General features: G+C 40.7%; 1 protein-coding gene across 1 annotated transcript; it reads left to right on the top strand.

Moving 5' to 3' along the window:
• The first annotated feature begins 14,839 nt into the window (after nucleotides 1-14,839).
• Nucleotides 14,840-21,097, top strand: LOC126397238 (claudin-18-like). Its single transcript, XM_050055862.1, has 5 exons — nucleotides 14,840-15,059; nucleotides 17,826-17,990; nucleotides 18,074-18,212; nucleotides 18,290-18,403; nucleotides 20,451-21,097. Exons 1-5 carry the CDS (start codon nucleotides 14,840-14,842, stop codon nucleotides 20,587-20,589), a joined length of 777 nt encoding a protein of 258 aa, XP_049911819.1. The 3' UTR covers nucleotides 20,590-21,097.
• Nucleotides 21,098-21,389: the final 292 nt, after the last annotated feature.

Genomic DNA, 21,389 nt, shown 5'->3' with positions numbered 1-21,389 from the left:
GTGGAGGCATGTGAGAAAAACAAAGTCTTCTTCAAATATTCAATGTAACACAGGGTGAGTGATATACAAATGGTCTTATCTTACATTTTTCCTTTTCATATTTGAAATCTAAGAACAATGCTGTTTCTCCATTTCCACGTCTTCCACATGATTCATCTGGTGAGATTATTATATCAGGTTTTTAACTGTGAGTTGCTGTCCATGTAGAGTGACCTAGATTAGTAAGAAAAGTTATTTTTTGACATTTACCCTGGTAACAAGTGAGGCAACGCAATATTCTATTGGTTTGGGGCAATGTTCTGGTGCAGAAACAAGCCTGGGAAAAAAATCACAAGGGTAAAATGGGGGAGGACGCCTCTTATAAGATGTGATATGATTTTAGCGTGTCCAGGATGATGATGCATAAACATAAATTGGTGCAGTTGCCAATTTTGTTGTTGAAGCACAGAAATGAAAATCTTGTAAGAGGGCATCTTGCCCTACTACTGGGGCAATACCCCTGAGCTCAAAACAAGATATCTAGCTAACTAAAACAAACTAAAATCACAACCCAACACGTTAATGGACTATCTAGAACAGTGGGTCCAAACTGGTCCATCCACACTAATCTAGAAGCAGTGTAGCTTTTCCCTCGGACTAAGTGTTTCTATTTCAGGATGTTTTCCTCCAGCATGCTAGCTAAAAATGTTTGCTAATTCTAGATAGCTAGCAATGCTAATGATGGCTAGCTAGCTAATAATGCTAGCAAGCTGTTGAAACTACAGTACTATACTACTACAATATATAGATATGAACTATATAAAGTCATATATGACTATATACTAGATAAACTTTCTAAATAATATTTTGAAGCACGATGATCAGAGGGGTTTTGGCCCAAAGGGTCTAATCTATCTATCTATCTATCTATCTATCTACATATTAGGAATGCACATAATATCGGCACATCAGTATCAGCAGATATTGGCTTTGAAATAAAATATTACAATCGGCCAACATGCTTTTTCTTATTTTGCACAATGAATGAATATTACATACATTGAAATTGTATTTCATGTCTCCATCTGCTGTTGGGCCGTCATGATAAGAGCATGCATGCATGATATGATGTTTACATACATACAGTGTATGTGTACATACATAAATACATATATCACTATTTTCCAGTGACAAGAAAATAGATCAGTTTAAAATGACTGGTGGAATAAATTTCAAGAATGCAGCAATCAGATGAAATGTCAGCATTCACTGTATTCACATTTAATACAAGTGTTGAGACTATATTTAGTGCCATGTATTGGTTAGGAGAGGATTCAAGGAGGGAGGGGGCATCTTACCCCATCGTACCCTAATATAAAGCTTCAAATTGTTTCACTTTACTTAATGCAACACATTTTCTTTGTCGTGTCAGTGTTGTTTCTACATTACGACTTAAAAGCTCATAGTTGAACCATCTGAGGAGCACGTTAATGCAGCGGCCATAAACTGCATACATGCCATGCAGGCCCTGAAAGCTTGACAGGCTTAGCAACCGTTATACCAAGCGGGGCGAGACTTAGCAAATGGTCAATTGTGACTTTCAAATGTATTCAGGCTTTGTTTATGATCGTCGGGCACAGTTCACATGGCTATAGCGATTACAGGATGGCCCGCTGACATCAAATTTCTTTATTCCTGGCGCTGCCTATCCGCCACAGTTAAGAGATCAAGAGAGTGATCAGAAATGGCAGCTCATCTCATCTGTAATTTGATGATGAAATAGATGGGAGTGAAAGGAAGAAAGGGAGCATACCTGGGAGCGTAAAAAGCATGATGGTTGCTTCATGACCGCTCCTCTTGCCCTTAGTGTAACATTCAGGGGAAGAGTGTCCCTTTGTTATCGCCCCCCTCTCCCTGGCAATTATCACAAACTCCACTTCCCCTGCCCTCCGGAGCCCAGAGAACTGAGCGGCCGGAGTGGGAGAATAGCTACATTTATAATTTTTTTCTTCTCTTTCCATAGATTAATTTTCTAGGAAGCCCTGTCACTGCTGTACAGGAAAGCGGAGAGAGAGGAGTAGAGTGTAAAAAGGGGGGAGATGTGCGTGTGTGTGTGTGTGTGAGAGGGGGGGAGTTGGAGAGATTGGGGCTACAGTGCACAAGCCTTCTCGCTTTTTCGTTTTTTTTCCTTGACAGATCATTTTCCATGCAGGGGTATCAGGGGGTCTGGCCGATAATTGGCATGCAGATTGCAGCTGATGGCGTCCCGCAACAGAAGAAAAGAACTGGCTAGTTAGAATAATGAGCCAGCCTGCCTGATGGATGGGCGAGGGAGGAGGTCATACAAAATGTTTCAGACACAATTCCTAACCCCCCCTCACCCCCTCCGTCCTCCTCCTCCTGCCGCACCCCTACCTGCACCCCCCATTTTTATTTTTCTATTTTTCACAAAGCCCTGATATTTCATTATTTCCTCCTCTCTCTACCCTTCTCGGGCGATGAAAGCGTCCCATCTTCCTCTTTCTTCCCCTCGCCTTTTATTTTTTTCTTCAGCACTTCCTTTGCGCTGCAGCGAGGAACTCTCTGCGTCTGCTGTGGCCAGCGCATGGTGACAGTACAGTTTTGGGTACACCGAGCCTCTAAAATGTCACAACTCATTAGGAGCCTGACACCCTTAAGAGACTCGAGTGTTTTAATTACAGTAAAGGAGTTAATTACTGGCCTCTCAATGGATTTCTGTTTCTCACCCTCACCAGCGACCACAGTCCAAATACAGGAAGTAGGCCTCAATATAATGGACTCTGACATGCTCACATATGTAAAGCTTTTTTGTCCAAAACTTTTAATAGGATTTGCACGAGGGAGGGGTCTGAATCTATTTTACTTTTACTTGATTGGTGAATAACATTTTAACCCTTTGAACTCTGCAATAGAATGGTCCACCAGTGCCTACATGGGTATTTTTGCTTATTGTGATGTCATTTCTTGGAGTATCTTCAAATGCTTTATATCCCTACTTTTTTACAATTTAAGCTAAAAGGTTATTTAAGTCAATAAACCATAATATGTAATAAAAGTATTGAATTTGTGTCATAAATTTTTAAAAAAAAATCGTCAAAAATTCATCACATTTTACAAAATAAAAATATAAAACTTATTGATCCATCCTTTGAACATGTGCAGCTGTCCCTCAACAATAACAGCATCATATTTGCTTTTATTTTGACGAAATTAAAGACATTTCCACCTGAAATTGATACAAACTGTTTCTGAAAAATTTAGTGTGAGTGTGGAAAATTAAGTGTCTGCTATATGTGATCTCTTATAAGTAGATGAAAAACTCTTTATCTGTATTTCAGGTCAACGTATCCTGACGCTTTGTCTGTAATTTCAGCGTCAGACACCTGATGCCAAAAGCCCCCTTTCGTGACAGTGTGATATGATGTGATATGATATGATATGATATGATATGATATGATGTGCTGCCAGTTGGCTGCATGACAGTAACAAGCAAATATAAGGAGCTAAAAAATTCCCATTAGGGTAGGTGGGAGCTATGGATCCAAGAAACCCCAGACTTTCACCTGGGAGGCCAGCATTCGCTCTCCGAATGAATTTGAAGCCAAACCATGATGTTTTTTCTAAACCTAACCACGTGCTTTTTTGACGTCCCTGCTTTGGTAGTGGCGTCCTGGAACACCAACAGCAGACACAGGAGGACACCTAACACGTAAAATGTAGACGTGAAAGTCCACTGACAAAGACTCCCTTGACACCTGGCATTATAACATACATTTTTTGTGACTGGATTGCAATCGGGTTGCTCTTGACCACATGAAAGTACAGGTGTAAATACACTCGAAACGCATTGAGGGCGGATTGTTATCTGATCTGCCAAACGACATCTGAAGGTGGTCAGGGACGCATTGTTACCACATCAAACACAAGTGTAAATGCAAATGCGTCTCCAATCCACATGCAACAACCTCGTGGGCAAAAATACGGAAGCGAGGTGCACCAGCTGGACACAGGAAGAAGGGTGAAGAAGACAACAACAACAACCCTCACTGACTGCCAAGAAAAAGAAAACATGGACGATAGCCAAGGATGGAGTCACAGTGATACGAAGTGTCTGCTCTCCGTTTGGTCCGACAAAAGTGTCCAGGCAAAACTGGACACTTCGTACCGCAACCACGCCATCTATGAAGATATGGCAAAGATAATGGCGTACAACTGCTACAACCGGTCCTGGCTCCAGTGTCAGCGAAAAATAAAACATCTCAAACTTGCGTACGGAAAGGCAAAGGGTACTAACAAAGGAGTGCTAGGGGCAGGGCAACTTGTCCCTTTTTCGAAGACATTGAAGCATAATGTACGTTAGAAATATGGTGTGTGACGTTGAAAAACAAGGAGGAGTCCATACAATAATGCGACTTCACGGGCGGCTAACATCTTCTTGTTGTTGTTGTTGTTGTTGTTGTTGTTGTTGTTATTGCGGCGCACAGGATATGGCGTTTTAGTCTGCTGCTGGAAATTTTTGCAGAAGAAGAAGAGGAGGATGTGACATCAGCAAAACGGAGCGTGATCGGATAGCAAACGGATCTGGATATGGCACCAGAGACTCACGTTAATACCAGGTGTAAAGGGGGTCAAAGTGGCGATGTGTGATGACTTGGAATGAGAACGTGTTGGCGATACACAATGGTTCGTGACATGCTGCAAATTAGCAGCCCATAATTGATGTTACGTTCTTAACCAAAGTTACGTGAAGTTAGGGAGGTTAGATTTACGTCTTCAGGAAAAAAATAAACATGGTGACAACGTACCTTAAAATGACTTGAAGTTCACCCAAATTTCACACGATTCCTAACACTGGTCACCGGGCCGCCAAAACTGGGCCACCAAGGACCGCTTCCTTCTTAACTCTCCTCAGCACCTTGGTCATGTGATCAGTCCTCCAAAATACACACAGACTACTGGCTCATCATAACATGGGATATGTATGAATTTTGGTGCGTTGCTTTTCGTAGGAAAACATACAAACAGTTTATGAGAACATCCTCTTCAGGTTGACTTTTTACACTGCTCCCTTCTCTGGATGAGTCTCTGTTAGTATGAGACCTCAGGCCTTCCCCTTTGAAACATGTTCTACCTCTCTGCCACCCTCGGGGTTGCATTTTATTGTGAATTCCTCTAATCCTCGCAGCTTTACAGATAATTAACCCAGACTGTCATTTTACCCTGCACATCACGGCGCTTTGGATCTACCTCCCAGGTCAGGTAGCTTCAGGTAAACACAGGAATTATAATAGCCTGTAAGTGTTATTAAGTAGCTCGTCGTGCATGAGAGGATCAACTTGTTTTCTTTGTTTTACTGACGCGTTTGGCTTTGTTTCGCTGGTTGAGCTGCTGCGGTGCCTCACCTGAGAGTGCACTGAAGTCAAAATCAGAGTAAAGTAACACATATGACAGTCTGCATGCATGTCATATGGTGGAAAGTAACTAAGTACATTTACTCAAGGACTATATTTACATAGTGAAGCAGTTTCGAGGTACTTCATGCTACTTAATACTACTGCTCCACGTTTTGAGGGCAAATATTCTACTTTTTACTCCTCTACATATATACTGTACATAACTTAAGTTACTTTGCAGATTTATGATGCAAAAAATACATCAGCTAATAAATTATAATTTAAGGTACCCAGCAGTATATAAGGTAATTCAAATGATCTCCACTTTAACCGGCTAAAACATTCAGTATCGCATCAGTAATTATAATCCAGTAATATAAGATACATGATTGAAATGGGCCATTCTGCATAATTACTTTTGGGACTTTATGTTTATTTTGATGGTGATACTTTTGTACTCTTACTTAGGGAAAGTTTCTAATGCAGGACTTTCACTTGTAACAGAGTATTTCCACATGGTGGTATCGCTGCTTTTACTTCAGTAAAAGGTTTGAGTACTTCTTCCACCACCGCAGGTCATGCAACATAAGTTTGAGCCTGATAATCAGCGGTGAAAAGTAAATAAGTACATTTCCTCAGTTGTTGTACTGAAGTAGAATTCTTTTTTATGCTGCTTTTTTATACTTCTTAACACAAAGCAACACAACCAGTAATCTTAGATCATCATGATTATTATTTTTGCCATAACAAGCAGCCCTAATGCATGCTAACTGTATACAGTGTATATCATAAGCTGGTCATCATACTACACTGTTAGTTTAGGATGCATTCACACTGGTTTGGTCCGCTTTAAACGAACTCCAGTCCACTTCCACGGATAGTTCAGTTCATTTGTAGTGGTGTGAGAGCTCATTCAAACACTGGCCCGCTTGAAAACTGTGGGTCTTGGTTCACTTGCAAGTTAATCAATTCATATTTTCTTATTTTCAATAACATAATAACATCTCCAACATTCATTCTTTTTGCAGCAGGAAGCTCAGACTATATTCTTCCCCGTCAACACATCTTGACCTCACATTACTTTACCTTATGTGTTATGCAAACGTGGTGTTTAGCTGTAATTATGCCGGTATTTCCCTGTTATGGCCACGGGAATCACTGTTTCCCTAATCCTATATGTCACTCTGAAAAAAACATGATAGCCAGAGCATTCATTCTTTTTGTAGCAGAAAACTAAGACTTCTGTGTCATCATGTCATTACCTGCTGTCAACTTACTCTGCGTGTGGTGCAAAGCCTGTTCTCGCTTTAATGGTTTTTATTACATATATATATATATATATATATATATATATAATAAAAACCATTATAACGTGAACAGGCTTCTGTCTTCTGTGTCATCACATTGTCATTGCTTGTCGTGACATCACTGCACTACGTCACATTTGGTGCAAACACGCAGGGTCGCACCAGAGGAATGAAAGATGAATCCATCACAATGCCTTTTCACTCTGCTCCTAAAAATTAGCATATCTCAAAAATTAAATGATGTAAATAGTTCAAATAACTTTTGGAATATTTTGTTTATGTTTCTAGATTTTAAAATCTGTTGGATATGTTTGTGTTGACATTTAAAAATGATTAGAGAGAAAATGAAGCACACTCAGGGTGATGCTGTTGTTGGTATTCTCAATTCGCATTTTCGTATTTGTTTTATACACGTGGTAATATTGGTTATCAATGTGTGGTTGATCGATGGTGAGGAGAGTGTACTTATGTCATAGTTTGATCAGTGATGGATTAGTATAGGTTAGGACTGTGAATCAAATAAATACAATTTTGTAAAATTTGATGGGAAAAAGTCAGGTTTTTGTAGATTTTTTTTTTTTTAATTTATGACACAGTTTCAATACTTTTTTCTATTATTATAGTTTACTGACCTATATGACCTTTTAGCTTAGGTTGTGCAGATTTAGGGATATGAAGCATTTGAAAATACTCCAAGAAATGACATCACAGTAAGGAAAAATACCAATGCAGGCCCTGGCAGACCATTTACGTTGCAGTGTTTAAAGGGTGAAAACTGTCTATGAAACTGGTAATTAATACATTTATAAATAACCTTGAATGAACAAGAAAAAATGCGAATGAACCAAAAAAGGATCTAAGAAATTGTAGCAAAGTATGGTCTTTGATTATCTCATAGAAATGCCTAAAATCAGGAGAGTTATAGGAATAATCAAAATGAAATCATATGGCAAGTCAGGTCACAAGAGTTACATCCTCTCATCAACATCAACACAAGCAGCTCTGCGGATGGACCTCAGAAAATAAAAAAAGTTTGATGCAAAGAGCAAGAAAAAAAAATCTTGTCAACATTTGATCAAGTCGTGCGGCTGCAGCAGCTCTCCCAGCAGCTCTGCAAGCTTAATCTCACTTGCACCCTCATCAACACGACACAGAAGGGAACAAATTTACTGTTTCATCCTCATTCTTCCCGGCACGCTAAGGAGCTGTATACAGTACACACCAGATCAAAGCCTTAATTGAAAAATAATTATAGGTACTTAATCATAGAAAGCACTGGGCTAATTGAAGTGAAAACAAGGAGGCAAACGCAGACCCTCAGAATCGTGGCAGAAAGAGGATATTGTAAAAGCTTCTTCTTCAATCCCCATTGTCTTCCAGATTAAATAGGAGAGGGCTATTAGCAGAGTTAATTGGCTCTCTAATTTAGATCTCGCCCCACTGAAAGCATAACGGATGCGAGCCTGTCGACCAATGATGTGTGCACTCTGTCACACTGTCCTGCTGGACTGTGATTGGTTAATTGCTCAGGGATTTTTGAAGTTTTCTCTCATTCTTCAAATGTAACAGATTTGTGTGGATGTGTGTGTGTGTGTGTGGGTGTGTGTGTGTGTGTGGGTGTGTGTGTTCGTCTCCCAGGCTGCCCAGGTAGTGTTCATTGTTTGGAGGTTTGAATTTGTACCTCGTGACTCATTTAGCACACTCGGTCTGGCTCACGTTAAACCTGTTTTTTAACCCAGTGCTATAACAGTGTTAATTCCTCCTGATTTCTGTCACGTGCACCCTCGTGCACAGAAGGAAATATGTACTGAAATCCTGATTGTCCTCCTCCCGACCTGCTCATATTTTGTAGAAGTTCCTGATGCCCTCAGAGAAATAGCACATTCACTCCAGGCCATGCTGCGTGAAAGGACTTCTTATCACACTCCCAGCAAGTTTGCTCCCTGCTGCGACGGCCGCCTGTGTTCTCTGCGCTCACTCTGCCCTCTAGTGTCCGCCAGGCAGCAGTGCACTGATTACTGAATAAAAATCCATTTAGACACCCAAAAGGTGGAAGAAAGTAAATGGGCCATTTTTCTACCATTTTCCGAGACAGCCTTTCATCATTTCAGCACATCTCTTTCTAGTGTTTTCTTATTGTAGCCTGAGTGGTAATGGAGCTCTTGACTGAAGTTCAAAATAGAAGTTGGTGTGGAAATTTTCTTTCAAGGTCTGTCACCCAAACTTTTTCTGAACAAAGTCCGAGAAAATGACAGCAGATTATGCTACACACTTTGCTATATGACATGCTGTTTGTGGGGCTGCATCAGGCAGGACTCACTGTCTCATTTTAACCCCTTTATATACTGTTTCCCCTTTTGTTTCTCGCCTTAAAGGGACAGTTCACCCCGAATCACAAATGCGCATTTTCCCTTTTACATCTAGTGCTCTTTATCAGTCAAGATTGTTTTGGTGTGAGTTGTCGAGTGTTGGAGATATCAGCTGTAGAGATGTCTGCCTTCTCTCCAATATAATGGAACTCAATGGCACTCGGCTTGTGGTGCTCAAAGCACCAAAAAATACATTTGAAAAACTCAACAGCAATGAGTAGTTTCATATAGGAAATATTTTCTTTCTACCAAACTACACCCACCAACCGTATCACTGGGCAGAAGGAAGCGTGCATCTACTCATGGATGAGAGGCTCGTGCTCGTTACAGTGTGAGATGTAGACATTAACGGCGTCCTTCTCGGCTGAGCTGAATGTTGGCTAGCTCGGTGGTGCTCGGTGAGCTAGCAGTAGGTACACACTGTGCAGTGATACTGTTTGACACAGTTTTAGACCAACAAACAACGCCATTGGTTGTTATTAGCACCAGGTGGCCGCTTTTCCAGCAGCTTTTGTGCTGCAGAATTGGATGTTTTTTAGCAACCCGTCTCTGCTTTTACAATGACTCCTTGGCTGCCAAATGTGGCTGTTTTTTTTTGGGACCAATCACTTCTTTTCCAGTTGCTTTTGTGCCGCAAAACATGGGTCTTTTTTAGCGACCCATTGCCGCTTTTCCAGCAGCTTTTGTGCTACAGAATATGGAAGTTATTTAGTTACCTGTCGCTGTTTTTGGTTCGATCCCGGGTGTGGGAGCCCTTCTGTGTGGAGTTTGCATGTTCTCACCGTGTCAGCGTGGGTTTCTCCAGGTACTCCAGCTTCCTCCCACAGTCCAAAGACATGCAGGTTAACTGGTGACTCTAAATTGTCTGTAGGTCTGAATGTGAGCATGAATGGTTGTCTGTCTCTATCTGTCAGCCCTGTGATAGTCTGGTGACCTGTCCAGGATGTATCCTGCTTCTCGCCCAATGTCAGCTGGGATAGGCTCCAGCCCCCCCGCGACCCGCAAGAGGATAAGCGGTTAGAAAATGGATGGATGGATAACCGAGTGGATATTGTTCCTAAACATAACCACATGCTGACTGCAGTGTTGTTAGAATGTAAAGATTCAACGCATATGTATTTGCGTCGTATCCATTGTGCCGCCTGGTGGGAATTTGCGTCTAATCGCGTCTTTACATTGACTTTATATGTAATTCACTCACGCATATTGTTTTATTTGCAACATACGGCATAGGGCGAGTGGTGTTTCCTATCTTACCTTTCAATCACCAGAAAGGACTTCAACATAACTGAACTCTGTGTCGGTCTCAATTTTTCTCAATCCAGTTGTAACTCAAGGTTTCAAATTAACCACAAGAGATGAAAAACAGAACAGTTATCAGACCACAGAATACACACCCCTTTCCTCTCAAACATAGATTGTGGCGATCTCGTGTCGTCAAGTTGACTTTGGTAATGAGATGATATGTCATCATTGTGTTAACAGCTTGTTGTGCTGCCCCTAAGTCGACAAAACATCTTTTTCCTTATTGTCTGACTGAATCGTAAATCATCATCTGTTTAAGCTTGTTCCAGCTCTACACACTGTGTAACCGTTACACTGAGTCACGTGTCAGACTCCATGTTTTTTAATGGCTACAGGATGTTCTACATTACTTACTTTGCCTCCAAATTCAGCCTGACATATTTTAGTATATCTGACAACATTTGGATCTCCAAAATAAAGTCCTGTGTGTGCGAACAATATTTGGGTGCAGAGCAGGAGGTGACTGACCAACTGGCAGTTTGCTACTTGTTCAGCTGCATTGAATTACTGCTTCTTAAAATACTTTAGGAAGCATTTTATTATTCACGGCAGCCACGACTCGACAGTGAATAAATCTTATGATCTTAGCCACTTGGCAAACACACGTGTGTGCAGTAGCTTCTCTTTTCATGTATATTTGTCAGGGCAGCTCATGATAAGTAAACAGCGGCTCCTGCAGATGCTGGAAAAGTTGTTTGCTCAAGGTTCAGCCTGCTGGGAGACAAATGGCTTCGCACAGCAGACAGAAAAAAATCATTAGCGCAGTGTGCTACTTTTATTTCTGTTGCCTGTGATCAAATCAGGTCGCCTGTGTGAATGTGTGCTTCACTGGGTGGGTCACTTGAAATACTTTCATCAGTGATTTACTGTGTAAAGAGCTGAGAGGCCAGTCTGCCTTTGAAAATATTTATCTAACCTCATTCTCCACTTGTCTTTGGCTCAGGTGGAGTTTTTATTTAGTGCTTGCACTGAAAGTAAATGCTGAGACTCTGGTGATAGTTTGTGGAATAAACAGAAATTATCCAGGGTTACCTTTCAAAGTATATATTTTTCCTATGTTATGTTATTCTGAAATGACTAAATAATAATTTGATAATGGCCGTCTTTTATTTTGAAGTTCAAAGGTGAGTAATTTGTGCTTGTTTCACCACCAGCAGTACTAACTTCATAAGGGTTGTATGAAAAAGTTTATCATAATTAAAAGTCTAATAATTGTTACTGTCCATGTTTGTAAAAGCAAGAGCACTAGATAACAGGGATGCACGATATATGTCGAGCCGATAATGGGACATTTTTGTTATTGTGCATTATTCCGGTAAGTAAAATTATAGCAGATAAATAGTGCCAATAATATAAAGCCAAATTTGGTTCGGTCAGGGCTACAGAATATTAAATCATCATAATTTTCTCACTACATCTCAGCCTTTTTTGCCTTCGGGTTAACATAAACTACAGGTTATACACTTCTTTTTAAAATACAAAAATGTGAAATTATCGGTTAGAGTTGAAAAAATCCACATTGTTGCATCTCTACTAAATAAAGTTAGAAAAACAACTGAACCTATAAGACGACTCTCATACACCTCTTCCTGAAACACCTGACATTAACTCGAGTTAAGCAAAGGTTCAGTTTTGTATGTTCATTTTATATGTAAATATGATGATAATACAGGCTGTGTTTCGCTCTGAACGAGGCCCAACTCAGTTTCAGTTCCGTCCTGGTGTCTCATACGTTCCCCTCGACATATCAGCCACAGGCAAATTGGTTTCAGTTCACTACAATCATATCAGTATTTGCTTTTGCCTGAATGGCTGCTGGTGCCACAACGATACAGAGCACCCACCCAAACAACAGTGTCATCTAGTATCGCCTAACACAGCCGCAGATGTTCCTCAGTTTAGTTTAGGCTGCTCATAATAACACTGAAATAAATTAAACATAACTGTAGTAAGAAACTTAATGAACAAACCAACTGAGTTAATATGTTTGTGTATTGTTGAGCTCGTCTCGCTGCCTTGATTTCGAGGTGTTTCTATACATCTTCTTTTTCTGGATCATAACCATCAGTGTTACTGTAGAGAAACATGTCTGAGTATGGTGGCTGGTATCGCTTATTACCAGCCCATCCCAGGTTTCCCATCACTGGGATATGACTCAACTATGAAGCTGTAAACAGGATACAGTGTAACTTACATGGTTTTGTCAGCCATTAAAACATGAAACTGTGTTGAATGTCCAAAGATAAACCCACATGGACGGCAGCTAAAGTCAGGATATTATTCAGAGAATAACAGCTCTTCAAAAGCCTGATTAAAAAGTATTTATTTAATATTTATGACTAAATAAGCAACAGTCAAAAATATAGTTAAGAAAAAAACACTTAGATATCATTTATTCGGCCTAAATGCATTGTTGAATATTTTGGGAAATACGCTCATTTACTTTCTGGTGGAGAATGACATGAGAAGTTAACTACAGGACTACAGCTAGCAGCTGGTTAGCTTAGCTTGGCACAAAGACTAGAAACAGAGGGAAACAGCGAGCCTGGTTCTGTGGGAAGGTGACAAAAAATACACCTCAAAAGCTCACATACACATTATGTCTCATTTATTTAATTTGTACAAAAATTAACAACCCGGTCCCACTCCAAAGTCATCAAAAATTGGCACTTGGTCAGTGACTTCAGGAGTCAGACACCAATGAAAAAAGCCTTCCTTTCACATCAGTATGATATGCAGCTGGTCATCGTTATAGTTTAATGTGGCAGGACAACAACGAAAGTTAAGGCGGCAGAAGTCCGAGAAGGGTGGACGAGAGTGGTGATGGATGGGTCCAGCAACCACCAACTTTCACCCAGGAGGCCGATGTTCGCTTCCTGTAAAAAGGCAAAACCAAACCCTGTTCTTTTTTCCTAAACTCAACCACGTGTGTGTTGTTGACAGAAAAAATGTCAATTTGTGGTGTTGTACCAACGTAGTGCTTTTATTTTGAAAGAGACTGTATGCATACTGTACATTTCTTGTGAAAACAGAAGTGTGTTTTGAAAAGAGACAATGCATGTAACAGGCTAAAGTTGACACGGCATCCCAGAACGTCAACAATCAACACACCCCGGATACCTTGCACGTTGTACGTGGACGTGGAAAGTCCACGACCAGATGTTGATCCATTACCTGAGTGTCAGTTGAGGCAGAGGGTACTTGTTGTAGCTCTGGCTGAGGGTGAGAGGCTGTCAGTAAATACTTTGTTGGGCACAGATGAACTGAGAGGGTGGATCATGGGGAGTACCACCAGTTGGTCCAGGAGCTTCGCCTCCATGATGGTCGTTCCAGGCATACTTTAGGATGACTCGGGGACAGTTTAACAACCTGCTGTCTATCGTCGGGCCGTGTAGCTCTGGGTATCCACCAATTGCTACCATCAGTTTCTCCTCCATTGTATACCAACTGTAAACTTGTTGTTGTGACCACCACAGAAGGCCCGCCTCTCAAATCAACCGATTGGACAAAAGAAGATGACGAGGGGTGTTTTTCCGCTCTGAGTTGAAGTTTTTTCAACTGGAGGAGTTCAGAGTGCTCCAGCAAAAATGCCAGGCACCTAGAGCTCAGAAATGCAAGTGCGTCTCAACGTAAAAACCGTGAGCAAAAATCTTCATTCTTTTTAAAAACAATTACAAAAAGTCACCCAAAACACTTTCTGTATGATCGTGGATTTAAACTGCTTCATCAAGACTGTGTGGGTGTGGTTTGATCTGGTTTGATCGACAACAGTAAGACAACATAAACACCCAACCACACAACGCACAACTCATCACGTTTTGATTAAAATAATGCTAAATCCTGTTTGGTGCACAGACAGACGTGACCTAATTTTTTCCAGCTGGTTCAAAAAAGTGACAACAACCCAGAAAATAAAAGTATCATTCATGTGAAATCAACAAACTTTGGAAGAAACTTGCAGGACCATGTAGAACCCCATCACTCACAGTAAGAAGCTGATTGAGAAAATAGGTTTCGGGGTCTTTACGCTTCGTGGTTTGAATTCAAAACAACTTCTACCAATACCAATTTCAATTTAAAGTAGTAATCTGGGACATTTTAATATAAATCTGCCAACAGTACACACCAGCAGCAGCTTGACACTGAATTCAAGGTTCATTTTGAAAAACACCATTAGCACAATAAAGTAACTCAAAGTAATTAGCGCTTAGAGTGGGTCATGTTCCCGCTTCACTGACCAGAGTTCGTCATCAACATTAATCATATTTTAATAATACGCTCCACCCAACCTCTCCTGTACACCACTGGACTGTGTGCAAACAAGCAGGGTCACTGGTGGAGTCCTTCTTGACTTCACATCTACAGATATCATATTCAAACACACAGCCGCAGCGCTGAGGAGAGGCCGTTTGAGCTTTTCAACCCAGAAAGTATTCTTTACCAGCAGCAGAGAACAGACAGCACCATGGCAGCCACCCTCTGTCAAGTGCTGGGCTTCATTCTGAGTTTGATAGGTCTGGCGGGAATAATTGCAGCAACAGGGATGGACCAGTGGGCAACGCAAGACCGACTCGACGACATTGTGACTTCTGTGTTCTATTCCTCGGGCCTGTGGAGATCGTGTGTGCAGCAGAGCTCCGGCTTCGCAGAGTGCCGACCGTATTTCACCATCCTGGGGCTGCCAGGTGAGCTCTAATTTGTCGTTAGCAGAAGTAACATGGATGAAAATACCAAAATAAACAAATTAAGATAATTTGTTGGTTGAATGCAGCCACGTCTACAGAATATAAGGCAAATATGGCTGCACTTTTATGTTCCATTACTTATTGGTAAATTATTGGGGTGAAAAGTTTATTATCACTGGTAAAAGGAATTAACTCACTGGGAGGATTAATATATCAGAACCAATTCAGTTCAGTTCTTCCTCAGAATGATGGGAAAATAATGACGGAAGGTCAAACCACACCCTTCGTTACTCAGTGGTGGAAATTCTCGTCGCCACCGCTTCCCGAAACCGACACAAAGAAAATTAGGTAAACACCTGATAAGACCTGTTCCCTGTTGAAACACACATAAAGATAAGCAGCAGCTCCGACTCTGCCATTTCATGACTCCACCACGGCGTTGGCGGTAACTTTGTTTTGCATCTAAAATGGCTGCCTTGATGATCCAGTTAATCGGCTTCATGTTGTCCGGGTTGGGGCAGTTCTTAATATCAGCCGCGACCGCGATGGACATGTGGAGCTTGCAAGACCGATCTGTGAATGTGGTAACAAACATTTACACCTACTCCGGGTTGTGGAACACGTGCGTAGGGACAGCATACGGTACGACACAGTGCAGGCCGTTTTTCACCATCCTGGGACTGCCAGGTAAGAGAATTACACTCTGAGAGAAAAAAAAGACATTTATCAAACATTTCTCCACATGTTGGATTAAGCAGAACATTTTTCCAAAGGACCTTGGAAGGTACTTTAGAATATTCGGGAGGTTTTAGGGCAGATTTTCTCCATTTCCCTGCTGCATGAAAAATGCAGCGGACTGCAGAAAAGATGGTGTCTCTCCGGAATCAAATGGAAATTTGATGAGACATCCAAAGCTTAGCTGAGCAAGCACAAGCTTTAGCAGAGTGTCACACAATGTAAAGTACATTTCCACACTCTGTACTTAACAGCTGAATGTAGTGTAGAGCATATTGTACATAAGGTCTTAAAGGCTTAAGTGGGAAAGAATACAGGTACAATATCTGAGGCCATTGAAAGACGACATTTGGGTCAATATGTTTTACTAAACGCTGCCTTGAGTTATGAGTTTTATGTCGCTGGAAACATAACTGCAGTTTTGTTTTCTTGCTTTTCACTTTAATTGCAAACAGATGCCATGAACACTGAGCTCTCTGAGCCTCTTTTGATTAATTCCTGATACACGTGCAAAGATCAAAGATTTTGATCATTTAGGAGCGACCTACAGCCTTTTAGCATCACCTTAAGTAATTCACATGTTCTTGCATGTATATGTGTGTGTGTGAGCATTTCTGTAGATATATCTGTATATTTGTATAGATGTCTTTCTGCTTTATTGTTGTATTATTCTTTAAGGCATCCTGAACTGTGTTTGTATGAAATTGTGCCAGACAGGTCAAATTTGAACTTAAGATAGTTCAATAATTTGATTTTTTAAAAACATATCTTTTGTCTCTTGAATAGCTGGACAGTTGAATATTTAAATAACAACAGGCCTACCATAGTACTCCAGTCAATCTAATTAAAAATGGGCCCAGCTAGGGAGAAACTGCAGTAGTAATGTTTCATGGTGACATGATGTCAATATTGGAGGCTCTATGTACACCTATCCTACATATGTGGTGTCTTTTCCAAAGCTGGGGGTCAGTCTTTTCAATAAAACACTTTTTAAGAGAAAGAGCCAGAAAACAGGTTAGTAAACAGTAGAAAGCAGCATTGAGGCAAGAGAAATATGTTGCAGTGGTGCAGTGAGCGTCAGACTGAATTTACCAACGCACCATGTCAGGTCACTCACCCTCCGGGACCGCCAGTGTTACATGAATAAGTAAACACTGACCAACGGGACCAGACTGGCCGACCCGTGTGCTCTCACTCAGTGGATGGATGATGTCACAGGAAACTTTGTGGTTGATTACTATAGCAATCTTACAAAGGAGGACGACACTTGAACGGTTTTCTTTGGTTTGTTTTGTGATCAGAGCTAATGTTAGCTAATGTGCTAAAAAGTTAGCGTTACAGAGAAATCCAGCATTCCTCTTAATCCCTCCCCAGTTTCTGATGAGGTGGACATGATAACCCTTAATACACATAACGTTATTCATCCGTACAACAGGAAATACTTTCTCCCTAACCTGATATGAAGTGTGCGCTGCACGTGAGCATTTTTGATGATGGCCTCCGTCCAGTCCTTTGGTCTTATCTCATTTAACCATAGCTGTCTTTGTTTTTGTTGATGGGCAGTGGCGGCTGGTTTTGAGCCATGACTCCTTCTATTCTGGCTCCCAATAACACAACAAGACTCCTATGCAGACTACAGCCCTGTGGGGGAGAGGCAGGTTTGCCTTTAGCTAATAAAATGATGTCATTGTGATGTCAGCCCTGTAGGGGTCTATGAACTATCTGTAGATACCTTAATAAAGTGTTACTGCAGTTTATGTTGCAGCTGGTGGAAATTGAGCTAATTTTAAATTTTAATAACTTTATTTACTTATTTCATATGTAAAAATATATCATAATTTATTGCGATAATTATTGAGTAAAAATGTTTTCCTCTGAAATGTTGTGGAGTTGAAGAAGAAAGTAAAAAACATACCGCAGCACACAAGTCCTTCACCTTATTTCCAACCACTCTACATTGACAAGCTGCAGATCAGTTTTATGAGGAAATGTGATGAGAAATGTTCTGACTGGTGTAACTGTGACTTTCAGCTCTGCTTCAGGCCGTTCGCGCCCTGATGATTGTTGGTATTGTTCTCGGAGCCATCGGCTGCCTGATCGCCATTTTTTCCCTGAAGTGCTTGAAAATGGGGAACATGGAGGACAACATGAAAGCGACAATGTCTCTGACATCTGGGATTATGTTTCTTCTTGCAGGTGCAGTAGTGTTTTCAGTGTTCTGTCAGTTATTAAAGCTAAACCGCTCTGCACTGATCTCATTATCTGCTCTCAATTTGTAGGTGTCTGCGGCATCGCCGGGGTGTCGGCCTTCGCTAACTTGATTGTGCAGAGTTTTCGGTTCACAACATACGCCGAGGGTGGGTTCAGTATGTTTGGAGGAGGGGGTGTTGGCGGACTTTCAGGAAATCTCGCTCCAAGGTAAAGTCTTCTTAAGATGATGTTTTATCTGATACAACACTTTGTGATGTTTTACTGTAACCACTGTCTTCTTTCAGGTACACTTTTGGCCCCGCTCTTTTCGTGGGCTGGATCGGCGCAGCTATCCTGGTCATTGGAGGCATCCTGATGTGTCTGGCCTGCCGTGGGATGACTCCAGATAATCGGCAACGGTATGTTTCATCAGTGAAGGAGGAAATAACTAATCTGTGACCTTTAATGACCTTTTACAGAAATGGTGGGGTCTGTGAAATATCTGTCTTTGACAACATTGTATTTAAAAGCCTCTCGGCTTTAGTTTTATAATAAAAAAATATTTTGATATTCATTTTGCTTTTAGGTGTAGGGCAGATATCAGGGAACTATTATTGCACATTTAGGGTGCTTTCACACCTGCCTTGTTTGGTTTGGTTCAGTTGAACTCAAGTTCTTTTGCCCCCTAAGTGCAGTTCGTTTGGGCAGGTGTGAACACAGCAATCACACTCAGATGTGCACCAACACAACCGGACCGAGATCTTCTTGAAGAGGTGGTCTCAGTCCGGTTACAAACAAACTCTGGTGCGGTTCGTTTGTGTTGAGAACATCTTCCAACCTCAATCTGAACCAGCTGCAGTCACATGACACATTGTTTGGGTTAAACATGAGCATGTTACAGTCCTGGAGGATTATTAATGTGCACCTCCTCCTGTACTGCCTTAATATGCACATTCAGCACATCCAATGCATCAAAACATTGTTTTCTAGTTGGAGCCGCGCCTCGTTTTCAAACTGTATGGTTTGACTAAAATGAACAATGACAGCAATATAGTCCACGATGAGCAGCGCTAAAATCAACCTGCGTAGTTGTCCCTCCATTGTGACATTAGAAAGTGTCACATTTATCTTGCAAGTGTACTCTTCTTCAACGTTTGCTTTACTTCCTGGATTTTTCCCACATGGAAATTCTGACCAATCAAGAGCAGCTTTCTCACACAAGGCATTTGATCTGGTCCGCTTGTAAATGCTGCCGTGAGAACACGAACCAACTCTAGGCCATTATACAACTTTGTAACAAAATGAGTCCCTGATTCAGACCAAAGCAAGACAACTCTAGCTCGTTGGCATTATACGCTTCTGCAAACCATAAATACATTTCATTTATACATTTGATACATATCCGTTTCTAAAGTGATGTAATATAAGCTGACTTTGTCATCGGGAGGTGGACAGGATGGTGGTTCTCATTCCGAAGTCATCAAATACCGCCACTTTGTCAGTGATTTCGTCGTCAGACACCAACGCCAAAAGACACTATTTGCGGCGATATGATTTGTCATTGAGTGGCATCAGTGTGTAACACGGCTGGATGGAGCCTTTTGCGATGTTATAATACACCGCCACTTGGCTGGACGGCACCTGTCGCGGCGGTATGATGTATTGGTGGACGGCAACAATGTAATTTAAGAAGCTAGAGAGTCCCTGTAGGTGGAAGGGGTGGTTGATGGTCCAACAAACCTCGGACTTTCACCCGGGAGGCTTGTGTTCACTTCCTGTATGAATATTGAGCCAAACCATTATGTTTTTTTCTAAACATTACCATGTGCTTTGTTTACGTCCCAGCGTTGGTTGTGGCGTCCCAGACCATTAACAGCAGACGTAGAAGGATACTGAGCCAGAAATATATAGACATAAAAGGCAACTGACAAAGTGGTGATAAATGACGACTTGACTTTGTTCGACTTTATGCAGAGGTATCTGAAAAACTAAAGTCTATTTGAGGACTTGTGCCTATACTGTGTCCCCTCTACCTCTGAAATCAAACTCCCGCCCCTGTAAAGCACCCCTGGATAAATTCTATTATGCTGTGGAGCAGTAAAAATCTTTCTTATGAAAGTTAAGGACACAAACTCAGCAAAATGTAAATGCAAGTCATTTGATGTGTTTGTGTTTTTTTTTCTCTGCATATACATAATGCAGAGTTGCAAATGCTTGCGAGGCTGCTTACAGAACAATACACAGGAACCCTAATATTCTCCTGGTCACACTTTTTTACTTGCAGTATATTTTCAATCCTGTTGTTTATGACAATTTTAATATTCATGAGGTGAAATAACCAGACTGATGAGTAGTAGTTGTGACTTTGGATATTTTATTTCACTTCAGCAGCTAAAGAGACTTCAGACTAGACTCTTTATGCGTCTGCCTTTTATTTAAAGTTGTTTATTTTCTGATAATCTCCAGGTACGACGGGATGGTCTACAAAGTCCCCTCTCACCACACTATCTACAAGTCTGACAGACCCCGTCCAGCCTACAACGACTCCTACAAGGCCCACAGTATGGACGGACCTCAGTCCAACCAGAGATTCGACTATGTGTAGAATCATTTCACTCTTGTAGATACCTCTCTTTTATATTTTGCCACTCTGTGATGATTCAGCATTTTTCTCTTGTTTTATCGTATTAATGGAAGAATGGTTGTTTATTTTTTTTTATTTCTCTCTAATTTGCCTAAACTGCTAAACATCTAGGGTTGCAACGGTATGAGACTTTCACGGTACTGTCTCAGGAAATATTAAGGTATAACAGTATTACAGAATTATTATTATCAGTTACAATGATCCTTAAAGGAATGAAAACACAAAGGTACTTTTTAGTTAAACAAATGTTTTATTATTGTAACTGAAACTTCAAACCATTTTTTAAAATTAAAGTATGTTTAAAAACTCTCCCTTCTGAACATAACTTAAATTAAGGTTATATTCTCTGCATTTTTCCCAATACTGTCATTAAGTAATTATACATGGTATGATATGTGAGAATTTACATACCACAATTAACCTTGAAACCAATATACCACCGCAACCCTTTAAACTTCTATGGTGTTTTTTAATGTTTGTTTGTTTTTTAAATAACATTACTAATTATCAAATGCTGTTTTGTGATTTGTATTGTTATTTTTGTGTCAAATAAAAAAAATGTGATTCTTATTTTGTCTAATTCAAAATTCACCACCACAACATACAACACAAAATAAAGATAATGGCAGATTAATTAGAAAACTGGAGCCCGTCCGGTGCACCCGGTGTTTGTAGTGTCAGTTCAAACTTAGCCTAGTGTACTGTTAGTGGAGATTTACAAATCACTAAATCAAAAGGGTCACACCACACAAACTGTTTAC

The sequence above is a fragment of the Epinephelus moara genome, chromosome 10 (genome assembly GCF_006386435.1).
Source record: "Epinephelus moara isolate mb chromosome 10, YSFRI_EMoa_1.0, whole genome shotgun sequence".
NCBI classification, from domain to species: domain Eukaryota; kingdom Metazoa; phylum Chordata; class Actinopteri; order Perciformes; family Serranidae; genus Epinephelus; species Epinephelus moara.
This window is presented reverse-complemented; position numbering and strand designations above follow the sequence as displayed.